Below are 15726 nucleotides of genomic sequence, written 5' to 3'. Positions count from 1 at the left end.
AAATAAGGAAACCAAAAATTAATAAAAGTGAACTTAAAATAACTTGAAAGGCAATTTAACAATTATACTATTCAATCATCCTTTCCTTACTTCTACGATACAGAAGTAAGGCATAACACATATACTGGGAAGTAGAAGAAATGTTAAACTCAGTGAAAGCCAATGACACCGGTGAAATTTCACAAAGTTAATTTGTGGAGATACCTGTTTTAAGGAAACAAGGGGCACTTGGAAGGCAATCCACAGTATTGCTAGCTCATTTCTGTTGTAAAGTTTAACCACTGGTTCAGAAAAGAATGTAGAGAGAAAAGTCTCCTCGCACTGCAAATATATCAGATCTCAAAATCCGAGACCCTTTTCACTTTAGTGGCTGCCTCTGTTCTCATTTTTCAGTACAGTTAACAAAGCACTGAAGGGCTAAAACAAATGTAAGGATTTGCTAAGCAATTCTTTGCTGTTCCTATGGTTCATTTGGTGTGAGCTGAATTACTGTCAAATAAGCAGTTAATTGAATCCAAATTACTAGCTGGAAAACCAGGGAGTAATTTTAGCACAAGTAGTTTTAGTACAGTGCATTGTTGTGCTGTATTAGGTGTAACATTCATCAAAATGTTATGTTTTAGAAGTTACCCAAGCAGACAATTTCATTACTTCAGCGAAATCAGAGATTAGATGAACAGTCTCTATTACTCCATTACAGAAGTGGTTCTGGGCCACAAAATCATCTGATCTAGTACTTAATTTCCAAAGGCATCTATTTATAGATTTTTAAATATGCTAGTTTCTAAGGAAGGGTAGTCATGCATTTTTACACTTTTAGGTTAAAGTCTTGGTAACAAGCAACATTCAGAGTATGTAGACATAACTGAGCTGTAACAGATTACAAAGACACTGCAACCCAAAAAGCTTGCTTAAATTAGTGGGAAAGGTGGAGTGTCTCCTCTAAGTTACTAACTGCATTATGCTGCTTGTTTTTTCCCGGTCACAACTGAATTTCCCTTGTTCTTATAGGTTTTAATTTTGACCAGCTGATAGCTCCGTAGGAGATAATGAAACAACTTTGATTCATCAAGCATATGCAAATGGATGACAAAACCAGCTCATAATCTTTTCTGCTTCTAACTACTCTTCAACCTACCTGCTGATAATCCTCTAGGGAAACTGGTAAACAGTTTGATACAGTAATAACTGATACCATCTACACTGATCACTTACTATGTTTCATAAATACACATACATAACACAAAATATAGTCTATTGTATTAGTAAAACAAAGACAATTAGCTTTGCGTGCAGGAAATCAGACTGAAGAATGAGAATCCATACCTGCACTAAGAATTTGCTCTCCATTTTGCCCATGGTATCTGATTTTTGTTGGTGGTGCACTATGCCCCATCCGGCTTCTCAAGACACGTCCTGTACCACCAGGGCCATCAAAAATCCACACCTGTCTCCCAAAAAAGAGCAGAAAAACAAGGCTGATAAAAATTGTCCTGCCAGTAATTACGACTCTTGGCAGTGGAATAGGCTTAGCTGGGAGCTGGTGAAGCAAACTTCACACACTGGCTTTCCTCCTTGATCCTAAAAAACTCTGGAGGTTTCCTACCACAGCAGCTGAATGTTTCCCACTGTTCATTCTGTCCCTCCACCAGAGGCTAATGGCATCAGTGGATATGCAGCACAAGGGACTTATCAACAGCAACTGCTCATGACTCAGAACATTTAAAAAAAAAAAACCCAAAACCAAAAAAGCAAACAGATCAAGATTTAAAGATAGTATGCCAGGATGGAAAGCATGGCTCTGGAAAAGTGGATCCAAAGCTTTGTTCTTCAAGGCTATCACAAAGCAGTAAATGAAGCACTGACATCATGGTAGCAAATATTTAAACTGCCCTACTACAGATCAACTGACAGCCAGCAACTTCAGGATCTTGAGTTTTGTTGTATGTTTTTGACAACTGCTTCAATCCAACTTTGGAGGACTGCCAGAAAAACGTAACAGCAGATAGGAGCAGCTGTTGCAACTTACCTGTATAGCATTATCAGCACCATTAGTAACAAGCAGTGGCTCTCCAGGGACAAATGACATACCAGCTATTGCTGTGGAATGGGCATGTTGCATCTGACACATTAGCTTCTTCTCTTCTAGATCCCACAAAGCAATGTGTCCAACTGGGCTACCTGCCCCCATTACTGGGTGTCCATCTGCTCAGCAATAACAAAGTTCAAAAGGTTTGCTTACTGACATTCAGCTCATCCTTGCCGACTTCTCACATCTTAAAACTGATGCAAGGAAAAACTACAATCACGAGGAAAAAAAAAAACTCTCAAGCAGATTCTAAAAGTATGTTTTAAGTGAATTATTCCAGTATTTCAAGCAGAAAAGATACTAAAGTTCACAGATAATAAAAACAGGATTTTTTTTTCTTTTAACCATTTAACAACAAATACGTCTAAGTCTAGCAGATGATGCTAGAGGTTTTGCTTGGAAGCACAAGAGGTATTGTACCTGCACCATTTTCAAAAGTCACTCTACACCCAAGATGCTTCCCCAAGCTTATTAGCCTACATGCATCAGGATGTGAGGGCTAATGTGTCACGACTGTGGAAGTTATCAGTCCCTTTCTTAAATCCTCTTGAGCTTTTCAATTAACAGCAAAAATAAATTTCAGAAGCGTACTCAAAGACTAAAATGTGTACAAAAGTTCAAAACAATCCAGTAAATTTACACTAAATTCCCTAAATATAAAGACAGGACGAGAGAGATTAGAAAAGATCTAATTAGAGTACTGTACATCATGCTTCCTGTGCACTGAGTCAGTACACAAGAAAATACTATAAAAACAGCCAGTTTGATGAAGATGCATGATCTCCCTTACTTACAGGCAACTTCTCTGGATTATCTGCAGCCTTTGAATACTAAAACTCTCAGCCCAAATCTTCATTCGGAAATGCTCATGAGAACATAATTTCATACCTTACACTTAGTTTTAGTAATTTTATACAAATTTCACTAAAAACGCTATAACTTACCTGTACGAAAAGATATTGCTGTGATGGGACCCCAGTCTTGTTGAAATTTCATCAGAGTTTCATCAAACTTAATATTATGTATAATGATATGACCAGATACAAGACCAACTGCAACAACATCCACTGCTGGAGCCTGCAAGAAAAACAGCAAAGCAACTGAAATGAAAAAGAAAAGGCTTGTTGCTACGAAACAATGTACCTTAAGTCCAGGACAAATAGTAAAAAACCAAATAAATCATCTTGCACAATAACTTCTACATACATCACCTTAATACATGACTGAACACATGACAGACCTAAACAAAAAATGGGAGATGCAAGATTTTGTGCTCAAGTCTCCATTGGATGAAACAGTTCTTTTTCCAGAAGCTGGAACTCCTTTAAAAAACACCCGACTTTACATTTTCAGTTCTCATAGACTATCAGTCACCCCGCAAGAAGCCCTGTATTTGCAAGTTTTATCCAGGATAACTGCAAACCATTTTCAGAGCTCTGATCAATGCTACCAATCAATTTTAATTCATTTATATATATACAAAATATACAGTAAATACAATTATAGCACCTTTCATTAAATCAGCAAAATCTACATTTTATTAACCTCCAAAGCAAATTAAATTTAGCAAAAAACTACCAGTGCAACAGAAGTTATATGACACACAAGCATCTCACAAACCAACTGTTTCTGTGAATTCACTACATCAAGTGAATGGACTACAGATGTTAGGAGCAGATGCTAAATACAACAAAACTAGAGCTTGAGGAAGGGCAGATAACAAGCCTTCAAGTCTACCCCTCTTCAATGAGTAAAATGCTTGAGAGGGTTATTAAAATTACCTGAGAGAATGTAAGCCATATTTATTGCTATAATTTTAAACAATGGTATTTTGTCTTCTATTCTTGACAAGTTATGTAAGAAAATAAGATACCAAAAATACTAACTTGTTCAAGGGCAGTGACTGCAAAGTGCCATCCTGGAAAGGAATGCAAGAGTTTGCTGGAAAACAAACACAGAAGAAACATACATCAACTTTTTTTTTTCCCTACAACAAAATGGCTGCTTTATATGCACTCACAGGAAAAGTACATAAGCTTTCTGTCCTTATAAATAAGTTACAGAACTCTGATACTAATAAATAAGGTGAAGAATAAAACTTATGGTTAATTTTTATTGGAAAAAGTTAGCACCATGCATTAATACCACAAAGATGACGTAACAACATAACATAAAGAGGAAGACCCTTCTATGCCAGTTGCTTCCCATGCATTTCTGCTCTGAACACACCTCTTCAGAATTATTAACATTATGATATAAAGCCAGGTCCAACTTCTAGTAAAAACAAATCCTTCACTTGCAGACTAACTTCCCTAAATGAAGACACTAACTCATATTATAAGCACCTTGTTTCTTTTAGAAATGGTGACAGCCAAAGCATGAAGCAGGACTGTTCACTGACAAGGCAGCCATGCAGTACTTATTAAGGGTGAAATTATGGACACAGTGTTTAAGAACATACATGATTAGAAAAGTGTGTCATTATCACAGTTACAGGTTGCCATTCTTAAAAGACTGCCAGCAGCCACGTGTTACCACCTCTCACTTTCCTTTCTTGCCAGAGACCATAAAATTTCCCCCTTGATATTCCTATTTATTTTTTTGCCTAATTTTGCTCACACCTATCTATAACATACTCTGTATAGGAAATAAATAGTCAAATATAGACACTGCTTAATACAGCGACATTGCCAAAAGAGCAGTAAAAGTCCCATAAGTTTTTACAGAATTAAAAGAGAAACTAATCCATTAATGAAGACTTTTCATCACCTAGGATGTATTGCATCTCAGTTGCTGTGACAGGCATTGAAAAGATGTAAGAGTACTATGAATACATTTAACTTTTCTGTATTTTTAGGTTATTCCTATATAGCAGATACAGCATCTCCAAAACATTAGAATATGAAACAAGCAAAAAAAAAAAAATAGCAGCTGTATCAGTGAGAGACTACAGCTATGAGATTGAAACACTGAACTACGCAAGCTGAGTTAACACCTATTTGCAGTACATACATTAACATGCCGGTAAGTTCTCAGTAGCTGTAACTTTTACAAGTCAGAAAAACATCTGACCATGGAAGGCACGAAATACTGCCATTATGGATGGTGCTCTACCGGGACATGCTCAGAGACAGCTACATGCCTACACACCTCTTCTTTGAGTACAAGGACCAATTACCTGCACAGTACCTGGCAGCATTTCCTTGGACCCACAACAACCAAACAATTAAGCTTGGAAGAAGGGAGGCAGAAGGCCTGAACATGCATTTACTATTATTCTAATTATTTTCAAGTGAAAGCTATGCAATTCCAAGAAATAATAATAATTTAAAACCAATTTAAAACAAACAAACAAACAAAACCAATCCTGAACAATCCCTGACATTTTGAAGGAAGAGTCAACACCTCACAACTTTAAAGTCATCAGAATTCAGGGAGAAGCAACAGTCGCTGTTCCTGGAGATAGACCAACTGAAAACCTGTGCCAAAGGACTCAGTAAAAGATTCCATGTACTTAAAAAGTATTATTTTTTGCATATGAAAATACTTGGAGCATGAACTGTATCCAAGTTATTAAGAATCTTACTTGGATCTTAAGTTCCACAGCTGCAAGCTCCCTTGTTCACTCCCAAGGAGAATTTTATTCAAATAGGTGCTGGGATGCAGAACTGCAGAAACTGCAAAAGTGGCCTTATCAAAATCCATTTCAAGATACTGCTCTGCAAAAAAGTAAGGAACAATGTTAATGTTGCTATCCCCTACCAAACCGCATGTTTGTCACGCCTTCACAAATGTAAAGGCAGAACTGAAGTTTACTCTGTACAAATGCTACTGGTGTTTCCTGCATTAAAGGATTAGGTAATGCATAACAGCGCAGGCTAAACTTCTTTACACTGTAACATCTGTTGGCTTGAAGGTATATTTTTTCCCTATAAGCCTACCTAACACAACGATTTGGCAAAACTGCAGTGATCTGTATCTTTCTGAAGGATGACTGCTCCTGCCTGAGCAAAACACCTCAAGTGATTAGCATGCCTTTTGTTTGTCATAGCAACTTCAAATCTCTAAAGCCTGTCTCCAGCCACTTTCAAGACCCAGCATCCAGGAAATGACACTGGTCACACCAATGAGAATGACTTCTGAAGAAAAAATTTCAGGGCACTAAGGCACGATTTCCTAAGGCACTTTACAACGGCATGAGAAGATGCTGACACAATTATAAGATGATTTGTAAGAATTTAGTCTTACCCAGACTGGTAAATGTCAAGGATTCCAGAGATGGTGCCAAAGTTACTGTACAACACTCTTTACCAGAAACTGGAACACTAAAATGACACTTCCATATAAGCATATATTTTTGCATATATATGGAACCTTACTGGGTCTCTATAAGTGAGATCCTGCACCTCTGTGGTACAGCATTCATTAATGAAAAATTATTGAAGAGGTAGGACTTCAGACTACCGCTCAAAGAGCACTATCATGAAGGATATTTTTTCTTTTTAAAGAATAAACTACTTCTGACTACACACATTCAAAAAAAAAAAATTAACATTACTGTTACCAATGCTATCCTACAAAGTACTGACAAAAATAAAGCATCTCTCACCTTCTGACTGTGTATCCCAAACAATAAGAACATTGTCAACATCCACAGAGATGACATGATCACCAAAGGGCTGCAGAAGGTGTATCCTTGCCTTGTGACCTTCATATGTATGAACCACCTACAATTTCAAATTACAAACGTTTTCAATATAAGCTATTCAGATAGCATGCCATGCTAATGTAATACTTGAGGACAACTTACACATGTCAGCAACAAGTTTAAATAAAATACATGTAAAGACCACACAACTGTAAGTGGAAGAAACATAATTTTCTCTAATATTTGAAACTGTTAACAAAAATATTTTTAAGTATTTTAATTATTTTTATTGTAATTAATTCATATGAATTTAGAATTATTTTTCAGCAACTAATTATTTTTTATCTTTAAGTAGCTACTTTATTATTATAATGAATATATAAAACAAAGGTCAGAAACTGCATTCTATTTTAAGCTTTTTATTCTTCCTTCTACAGTTTTTGTTTGTCTAAAAGATACTAAACATATATGGAAGTATGTCTTTTGTAGAAAATTAACTGTCTTGAACATAACTGTTTGTACTACTACATAATAAGTAAATGAATAAAAACCTCTTTGTTTCTGGCAAAAGCATGGAGAACATTGTCATAGGAAGCAAATATCAACATGCGGTCTGCTGCCAAGCATGTAATGTCTTGTGGCAAAGCATTACCTGTTAATCAAAGAAAAGAAAATTTGAAAAAGTTTCAGGTTAATAACAAGAGAAAGCCTGATTTTATTTGTTTAGCATGGTGACCCACAAAGAAAGCTCTCCTAACGTTTGGCTGAATTTCTTAGAGAAAGGCGTATTTCAGATTAATGCACTTTTACCATAAATAACATCACACCAACAAGAACAACAACAGATCAATAAATAAGGTGGTTCTTTTGAAAAACACTTCATAAATTACTGAATTATCACTCTAAGTAAAGGCACATGCCAGCTTCGTGAGGGCTTATAAAGAAGTTATGGCAACATAGCATTTCTGTGGACTGTCAGAGTCCTACAGCCTACTTGGACTGAGAACAGAGATAATAAATGAAAGTCTCAGCACTAGCAATGCCTACTAAGTTAAGCTGCTGACCCACTACTTCACTCATTTCCTGATTAAAGAGCAGGAATTTACTGCTGTAATACCTCTTACTCCCATCTTGTGACTGGTTCAGAAAGAGTACCTATTGTGTTCTGCTGCTTTACTAGCTCAAATGGTAAAAGTCAAAATTCCAGATCACACTGAGAAGCTGCTGATGTGGTCCCAAAAGATAAGACCACATGTACAGTACTCTACATGAGCCACATGCAAGTCTGCTTAGGCCAAGACATTTTTAGGCACATCCCAATTAAGAAGTTCAGAGCACCAACCATGTAACACCAGTAAACCAATGTCACTACACGAGAATCACATTGTTCATTTTTAGTATCACAAATTTGTACGTAAACAACTTAATTTCTCAAAAAAAATCAAATTATTATGTCTGTAAGAGGATCTAGCCCACTGAAAAGGATTTCACAGAATATGCAATGTTTTTATGCCTTTGTAAGCTGAAAACAGAAGTTACATTAATGTGTTTACAGCTGTAACTGCTGGTTTTCTAAATCTAGTCCTGGTTGTATGATAGTCACTGACTTTCAAGTTTACAGATGCTCTGTTAATGGAAAATATTCTGCTTTATGAGGTCTGTATAAAACTTTGTGGTATACACAAGTAAAGACCTTACTTTGCAAGACAGAATGCATCTTAACTGAATCATCTAAATGTTGGCTGGAAGGGACCTTTGCAAATCATCTAGTTCAACCTCCCCAAAACACATGGATTATCACCAGTACTACATGGGTTTAACTGCAGGTATGCCCAACTGAGTTCTCAGGGAAGCAGACTGCTAAAGCTCTACACTACAATACGGTTCCCACTTAGCATCATTTTCCTTAATTGCTACTGTGACCTTCTCAAGCTGCAACCTGTGCCTGTTGCCCCTTGTTTGTCTACTATCACCACTACAAATTCAGCAGCGCCATCTTTGTAACTGCCCTTCAGGAAACAGGCTGCCTCTAGGTTGCCCTGTATTTTTCCCTTCACAAGACTGATCAAATGCAGTTCTTTCAATGTCTCTTCTCATACTGTGTGCTGGAGGCCCCAATACTATGCAGTTCCTGAAAGAAAAGGGGTGCAGTGGCAACAGGAAGAACCACACTAACTGGTTTTTGTACTCTAAGCGTGGCCTCGCCAGCACAAAATGCAGGAGAATAACAACTTTTCCTGATTTGCTGGCCACACCCCAATATAGCCCAGTACATGGCTTGCCTTATTCAGTTACTGCACTGTTGGTCCACATTCAAGCCCCTGGCCCTTTTCAGCATGATGCTATGCAGCCAGTCGGTTCCTGGCTTGTCCTGTCCAGGTGCAGGATTCTGCACTTGTTCTTGCTGAACTTGGCCAGTTTTGTTGGCTTAGGCCTAGCATTTTGCAACACCTTCGCGGATGAAGCTGTGCCATTCTGGGTATCAGCTACTCCCCCTAATGTAGTATTGTCTGCAGATTTTTACTAAGAGTGCACATAGACTCTTAACTCAGGCTGTTGATGAAGGTGCTGAACAATATGGGCCGTGCTGTTTACACCTAGGGTCCTATGCTCTGTTGCCAACTGGATGTCAATTCATATCCTTTGTATCCAGCAGTCCAACCAGTTTTTAACACCCCCTGAAGACTTCTAGTCCCATCCACACCTGTTCTGTTCCTGTAATTTTCCTTCAGTAACAAGTCCTTCTAATAATGAATAATGTTGTTTTTTAACAAAAACAACAAAAAGGGATCTGAAATTTAGCTTTACTCACTGCTCACTCCTTAAGACCTAGGGGTGTTCTTGGAAGAAGATGACAAGGATAGGAGGTTCACAAGGTATATCCCTAAGAGAATTTAATTACAATTGCAACTGCAGTTTTATTTCCAAGTGGATATCTGGTATTTTTCAAAGTCCTTTCAACATCTTTCTGTGCAAATATTAGTACATAACTACAATCAGTTTTGCATTTCTGAGTTGAGAATCAAGTGCTAATGTCAGATGTGTTAAAAAAATAAATACTGGAATGAACAATTTGTGCCTACTTACTCACAGCAACAATACCAAGCTTCTTCACCTGCAATGAAAATGTTAGGCAATTTTTAGTGATTGGTTGCAATGAATTTGCTATAAACAGAAATTCAAAACTCCAGGAACCAACCTAGAGAAGTAATTTGCATGCCTCACAAGACAGAAAAATCATCCATCTTAGTTTAACAGCATTTACAGGAAAACTCACAGACAGCAAGTCAAAACGAGTGGGACAATACATTTGCCAGAAGACCATTCAGCAACACTAAGCTGTGCTTCTTGATATACTATACCCTAACACACAGGAAACTAATCACATATTTAAACACCTTGCAAAGCTAGGAAAAACTCTTTTCACACCATCACTGATTCTAGTTTATTTTTTCTACCACCACATTATGTTATCATCTGTTCACATAAATTTGCTTTAGTTACAATCATCTTTGCCTAGTGACAGCCATCACTGTTTTAGTTCAGCCTGCGGACAAGACTGGCAGGACTGAGTGAACCCTAAGTGCATACCAGAAAGGCACATGAAGGAAGATCTAGGCTGCCGGCACCGTCCTGTTTGCTATAATCACTAAATTCTGTTTTGTCCTGTTTGTATCTGAAAATGCTTTTACTGTACAGCAAGAAATGAGTTAACACCAGGAGCTTTTATCTTTAAAAGATGCTTATCTGTTACGAGTTTTCATATGACCTAATGGAATCTAATAGAATTGATTTAGCAGATTGCCCAAGGAATCCCACCCCCTAATTCACAACTATCCAGACTACAGGCGAGCTTCGGTTTTACCCAGCGACAAGGGGAAAGTCTCAGCATGCGGGCGGCCCTCAGCCACACGAAGGCCGAGCACACCCACCCTGGGCCCTGTAGCTCGCCTCCTCCCTCCCTTCCCGCGGGCAGCGCCGCTCGCCGCCGAGGACTGCTACCGGCGGCCTCCTCACGGCGTAAAGGCGAAAAGGCGGCGGCACGGCCCAGCGCCGGCCACTGTCTTGTCCGGCAGGATGCCGATGAAAGGAACGGGGCAGCGCTGGCCGCCTACTCACGTTGTAAGTGTGAACGCTACGCCCAATGGCCGTGGCCAGGTAGAACTCTCGGTGTCGGCTGTGGTAGCGCAGGACGTGCGGGACGTGGCCACTGAACTGGCCGAGCACGCGGAACCCGGCAAACAAACCACTGCCCGCACACGCCATCACCACGCCGTCCTCCCGCCGGAAGCGTGTCCCCCGACTATCCTCCCCGCTTCCGCTCTGTACTCCGCCCCGCTTCCGCCGCGCGCACACACCCCGCAGTCAGCCGCCCCCTTCCTGTTCTCTTTTAGCACTCCCTTGACGCGGGTTTGCATGGCGGGGTGGGCTCCTCGGCAGGCAGCGGTTTGTTGCCCGCGTTCGCCTCTGCAAACGCTCTCTGCAGCCACGTCTCCTCCATTTTATTCTTTCTTCCCTCTTTCCTTTTGCCCCAGGCAGCCCCGGTGTACCGGTCCCCGGGGTGCGAACAGCCTCTGTGCTACCCAGGTTGTTTGGTTTATTTCATTCTTTTAGTAAATTATATAACCCGCAGGATGACTTCGTTGCGGCGACTGAACGGCGGACAATAAATACTCAGCAAAGTTCGGTGAAAGGAAAAAACCAAAAAAGCCACCCCATACGAAGCCACCTATCCCAAATTCATGTAGCTTCTCCACACCGCCATCAGCTCCCGTGCCTTGCTCTCGTCGCACGAGCCTCGGCTCGCCCTCCCGACTGCGCCGCCCTGCCACCGCACATGCGTTAACGGACCGCCGCCCGTCGCCGCGGAGCTGCCTTTGTTGCCCCCGGCGCTCCCCACGGCACGGCGGCCCTGCCACCCCAGACGCTGTCCCGCACCCACCTGTGGCAGCCGGTAGCCGGGGCAGTGCCGCTGCACGACGTAGAGGGTGCTTGGCCACAGTGGTGGCCGGTCGCCGCAGGCCCGCGCCCTCACTAGGGCGCACTCCAGCAGCCGGCCCGCCCTCTCCGCCCGCCGGGAGCCCTGCGGGCAAACGGCTTGTCACGCCCCGGACCGCGGACCCAGCCCCGCCAGCCTCACACCCCTCTCCCGCCAGCACTTTCCCGGGACCCCACCGTCGCTGCTCATCCTGGCCTCCTTCCCCCCGCTTTCTCACATTTTTCTCCCTTTCCCCCCTTTCTTTCTCTTCTCCCCCTTTTTTCCCTCTTTAGCCCTTTTCCCCCTTTTCCCACCCTTTTCCTCCTTCTTCCTCCCTCCCTCAAACCCCTGTTCTCTCTCTTTCCCCGTAGCTGCCTGGGGATGCGTGCACCCGGGCGAACCTCAGACTGCTGCGGGCCCGCGGGCGGGGATGGCGCGTCCTCGCAGGTATGAAAATCTAGTTGTAGCTCCTGGAGGGAAACAACAACAGGGGATGCTTGTTAAAGCCACGGCCGTCGCCGTCGCCTCGGACACCCCGGTACAAACATCCCTACCGCCTTCCCCGCGGCCGTGCAGGGTGCGGGCATCGGCGGTGCGGGCAGCCGGTGCCGGGCTGCTGCAGGGTGCTCCGGGCCCGCTGCGGGGCTGCTCGCACTGTGCGCCGTCCCGGGAGCCGCTAAGCGTGTGGACCATTAGCTTCTAAACCGCTCGTCACCTTTGCAACCGTGACAACATCTTCAGCGTCGGTGAATCATTACACAAGCGACTTTCAGTCCTACAGGTCTGCAAGGCGCCGGGAAGAATCGGATAGCGCTCTGGCAGCAGCCGCCCGGGCTCCTGCTCTCCGTCCCTGCCAGTCCCAGCTTCAGCGAAGCACATTTTAAGAAGGTCGCCGGAGGAGAGTAGGAGATAACTTCCCCGTCCTGTTTCACAGGCACCGCTTTACTAAACTAGCCAACTCCCGGCTTGCTAATCGAGATTTTCAGCAAGTAGCTGCCGGCGGTCAAGGGTAAAATCGTGGAGGCAGTGCCGTCCAGAGTTTCCCTCCGATGCCACCAGAGAAACCACCAACCTCTTTTTTAAAGGTCATGTGTGGATCCAAAACGTTTAGGAGATCCTCTTGTATCTCGTCATGGTTACAGAGGCTGAAATTGTAGGTGTATCCCCGTGATAGGTCGGCGATCTGAAGAAAGATGATCAAGCCACAAAAGACTGTGTAAGAAAAAGCCAAAAGTTAATTCTCCTGCACCGCTGCGTGACCCTACAAGGCACGGAGAACAGATCTGGGATGCCGGTGCTTCTGGAGCACTAGAAAAACTGGTTGGTTACCCTTATGAGTATCCATGGTGTCTTTACACGTTGTTTTTCTCCTGCTGGGCTTCAGATCGTTGCTGGCTTCATATATGTACCTGAACGCCTACGGAAATGAAGGTTTCCAATTCCATAACCGGGTCTCATTTGGATGTCTCATGCACCTCTTTCCAGAACTTCAGACTTGAAGTTGTGTCACTGGTTCGAAAAGAAAGCTGAGGTAATGAATAACAATTAAATGCAGCATCCAAACCCCAAACAAAACAAACCTGATCGCTCCACAACAGCCAATCTTGCGTAAGACAAGTGTGAATAGCCCTCCCCATAACTGCACTGGGGACACCTTCGGAGACAATTATTACAGTAACACGCGATTTTCTCTTAAAAGGTGAGATAAAACGCTTCAGGACAACTGCAAATGGACTTCACAGGGGTGGTTGCTCAGACCCTCTGTACTGAGGTTGCAGGGGCATCTGTAGGGCACTGCTTTGACATGCTAGTGCAGGAGTGGATGGAGGATAATGCTCTTTTCCCCTTGTCACCTACACTTTTTATTTCCCCCCCTCGAAAGTGAATGTTTTTTACCTTACAAACCACTTCCTCCGAGGAACCACTTTGGTTGCGCAAGTTGCGGGGAGTGCAGACGAGGGACACACGCTGTTCTGTGGGAACAGCCTGGCTGACAGGGCAGCCAGATGACCCGGCACTGTCGACCGGGATGCCAGCTTCAGGCTGCCCAGGCACTGAGGGATGCTCGGGGAAGAGATCCAGGCTGCCCCTGGCACTGAGAAATGTCCGGGGCGGGGATCTAGACTGCTCCAGGCACTGACGAGGAGGGAGCTGGCGAGAGAAGGAATGGACATGCTGCTTTCCTCTGCCCGAGAAGCCTCCGTAACCCTCTCCCCGAGGGCGGGCGGCCGGCACCGACGCCACGGTCCCCACCAGGTACTCGCTGCCCACGAGAGTGTTTCACCGGAAGTGCTCCGGGGGCCGCTGCGGGGCAGGGGAGCTGGGAGGCGCAGGACTCACAGTGCGGAGGTACGCCAAGCCTCCCCCCGCCGGCTGTGCCGGCTGCTCTGAAGCTCAGCTTCAGAGAAAGTTCATGTTCGTTTTCGGGGAGTGCTTCTCCGGCATAAGTCATAAGGGAAGCCCAAGAGGACTGCCGCGGGAGAAAGGGCTTTTTGGGCCAGCTGAGCTGGGGACGAGCCAAAGCATATACATCAATACTGTGTGCCTGTCTGCTTGAGAGGGTTCGCCTCCCGCCCCTCTCCCGGGCCTCTCCCTTTTCACCGTCTTTCTTTTCTTTCCGTCCTTAATCTCTGAGCCTAGCCGGGTGCCTGCGACCCTGCCCGGGGGGTCGGAGTGGGATAGCAGGAGACGCCCGTCGCCGTCCCGTCCGGTTCCAGCGGGACGCAGAACGGGCGTGGAGGTCGTTCAGAGCGTGTCATGAGACCTGTGACTGTGTATGCGTGTGCGTATACAAATCTTAATCGACTCAAACCCGACGTTTTGAAACTGATGCCTTAAAAGATATTGGAGTAATGGAGACGCAGGTGCTCTGAGCATTAGCCTAGCCCGAGAGACAGTCTTACCTTCATCGCTCTCACAGAGTTGCCAAACAAATCAACAAAATTCCATTTTCCTAAAGGACGGCTTGTTCTGGTATTCCAGAAGCTGATGGGGTTATCTTAATTTGCAAAGCTGTGTGCCTTCATCTTTCTCCGGGTGTTTTTTGGTTTTTGTTGTGTGGGTTTTTTTGGTTTTGTGGTGGTTTTTTTTTTTTTGTTGTTGTTGTTGTCAGAATTTGCTAATAGGCTTCATAAAATTTAGTAAGATAGTAAAAAAAACAATTTTTCTAACTAGCTTTGTTTTTCTTGTTTTACAGCTGTATAACCAAAGATGCACCTTAGGATAGAGGAAGTTACATGAGAAAAGTCCTACTGTACTCCTGAAACCAGAAACATAAACAACAAAATGCCTGTTGTTCCTGCTCTGAATTCAATGTAATATTGATCTAAGGAAGGACTTCAGGACTAGGAATATGTTAATTTTTACTTACCATTGGTCATTTATCTCCACTAAACGGGACATAGCAAACCTATGAATAGTTAAATAAAGCTGTTTATTTGTCCTTTCTAAACAGGATGTAATAATCTTGTGAACAGGTAAAGGGTACAGCTTGGTTTAATGCAAATAACACTGGGTTGAAATTGATGTAATAATCTTGTGAACAGGTAAAGGGTACAGCTTGGTTTAATGCAAATAACACTGGGTTGAAATTCTTTTCTGTCACTTAATGTGCACATGCTTTTATTTCTGAAGTTGTGCCTCTGAAGTTAGCAGTAGAAAAAATTGACAGCAGACACTAGCAATATAATCAGATCAGCAAATGAAAAATACAGTTTTTAAAAGAACCAGAAAGTTACATAGCTATAGAATATATTTTGACATTCAAAACATGCTTGTAAGTTCAAATGAAAGATTATTAACAAAAAAAAAAATCACTTACTTTCCTATAATGACTTTGTTGTATGTGAAAAGTTTTATGAATAAGAAGTGTCTGTCATCCACTTTGATGGTCTCTAATTCCCACACAGCAGTATTCTCAGAATTGGCAGATTATGGTGAACATGTTTTAAATTTTGTTTTCTGTTTAAACTTCGTTAGAGATATAGCTTCTATTACCTAGATATGGACTGC

At 42.7% G+C, this 15726-nt stretch overlaps 1 protein-coding gene and 1 long non-coding RNA gene across 3 annotated transcripts in view; one reads left to right on the top strand and one right to left on the bottom strand.

Annotated features, from left to right (window-relative positions):
• The window catches only part of WDR36 (WD repeat domain 36), a 33383-nt gene extending 22348 nt beyond the window's left edge, over positions 1-11035 (bottom strand). Inside the window, exons 1-9 of one of the 2 annotated variants that reach the window (XM_065661829.1) lie at positions 10857-11035; positions 9825-9852; positions 7289-7389; positions 6699-6816; positions 5676-5808; positions 3976-4030; positions 3034-3166; positions 2030-2205; positions 1327-1447 (exon numbers count right to left, since the gene is read on the bottom strand). In XM_065661829.1, coding sequence (XP_065517901.1) covers positions 1327-1447; positions 2030-2205; positions 3034-3166; positions 3976-4030; positions 5676-5808; positions 6699-6816; positions 7289-7389; positions 9825-9852; positions 10857-11003 — 1012 coding nt within the window. In that variant the 5' untranslated portion in view covers positions 11004-11035. Of the gene's footprint in view, positions 1-1326; positions 1448-2029; positions 2206-3033; positions 3167-3975; positions 4031-5675; positions 5809-6698; positions 6817-7288; positions 7390-9824; positions 9853-10856 lie in introns of those variants that run through there. The other variant, XM_065661831.1, reaches the window with a different exon arrangement.
• Positions 11036-11274: 239 nt separating this feature from the next.
• On the top strand, positions 11275-15166 carry LOC136004887 (uncharacterized). The gene is made up of 2 exons (XR_010608610.1): positions 11275-13971; positions 14912-15166. It is a non-coding gene; the product is annotated as an uncharacterized LOC136004887 (long non-coding RNA).
• Positions 15167-15726: the final 560 nt, after the last annotated feature.

This window comes from Lathamus discolor, chromosome Z (genome assembly GCF_037157495.1).
Source record: "Lathamus discolor isolate bLatDis1 chromosome Z, bLatDis1.hap1, whole genome shotgun sequence".
NCBI classification, from domain to species: domain Eukaryota; kingdom Metazoa; phylum Chordata; class Aves; order Psittaciformes; family Psittacidae; genus Lathamus; species Lathamus discolor.
Note: the sequence above shows the minus strand (reverse complement) of the source record. Positions and strands in the feature narration are given on the sequence as shown.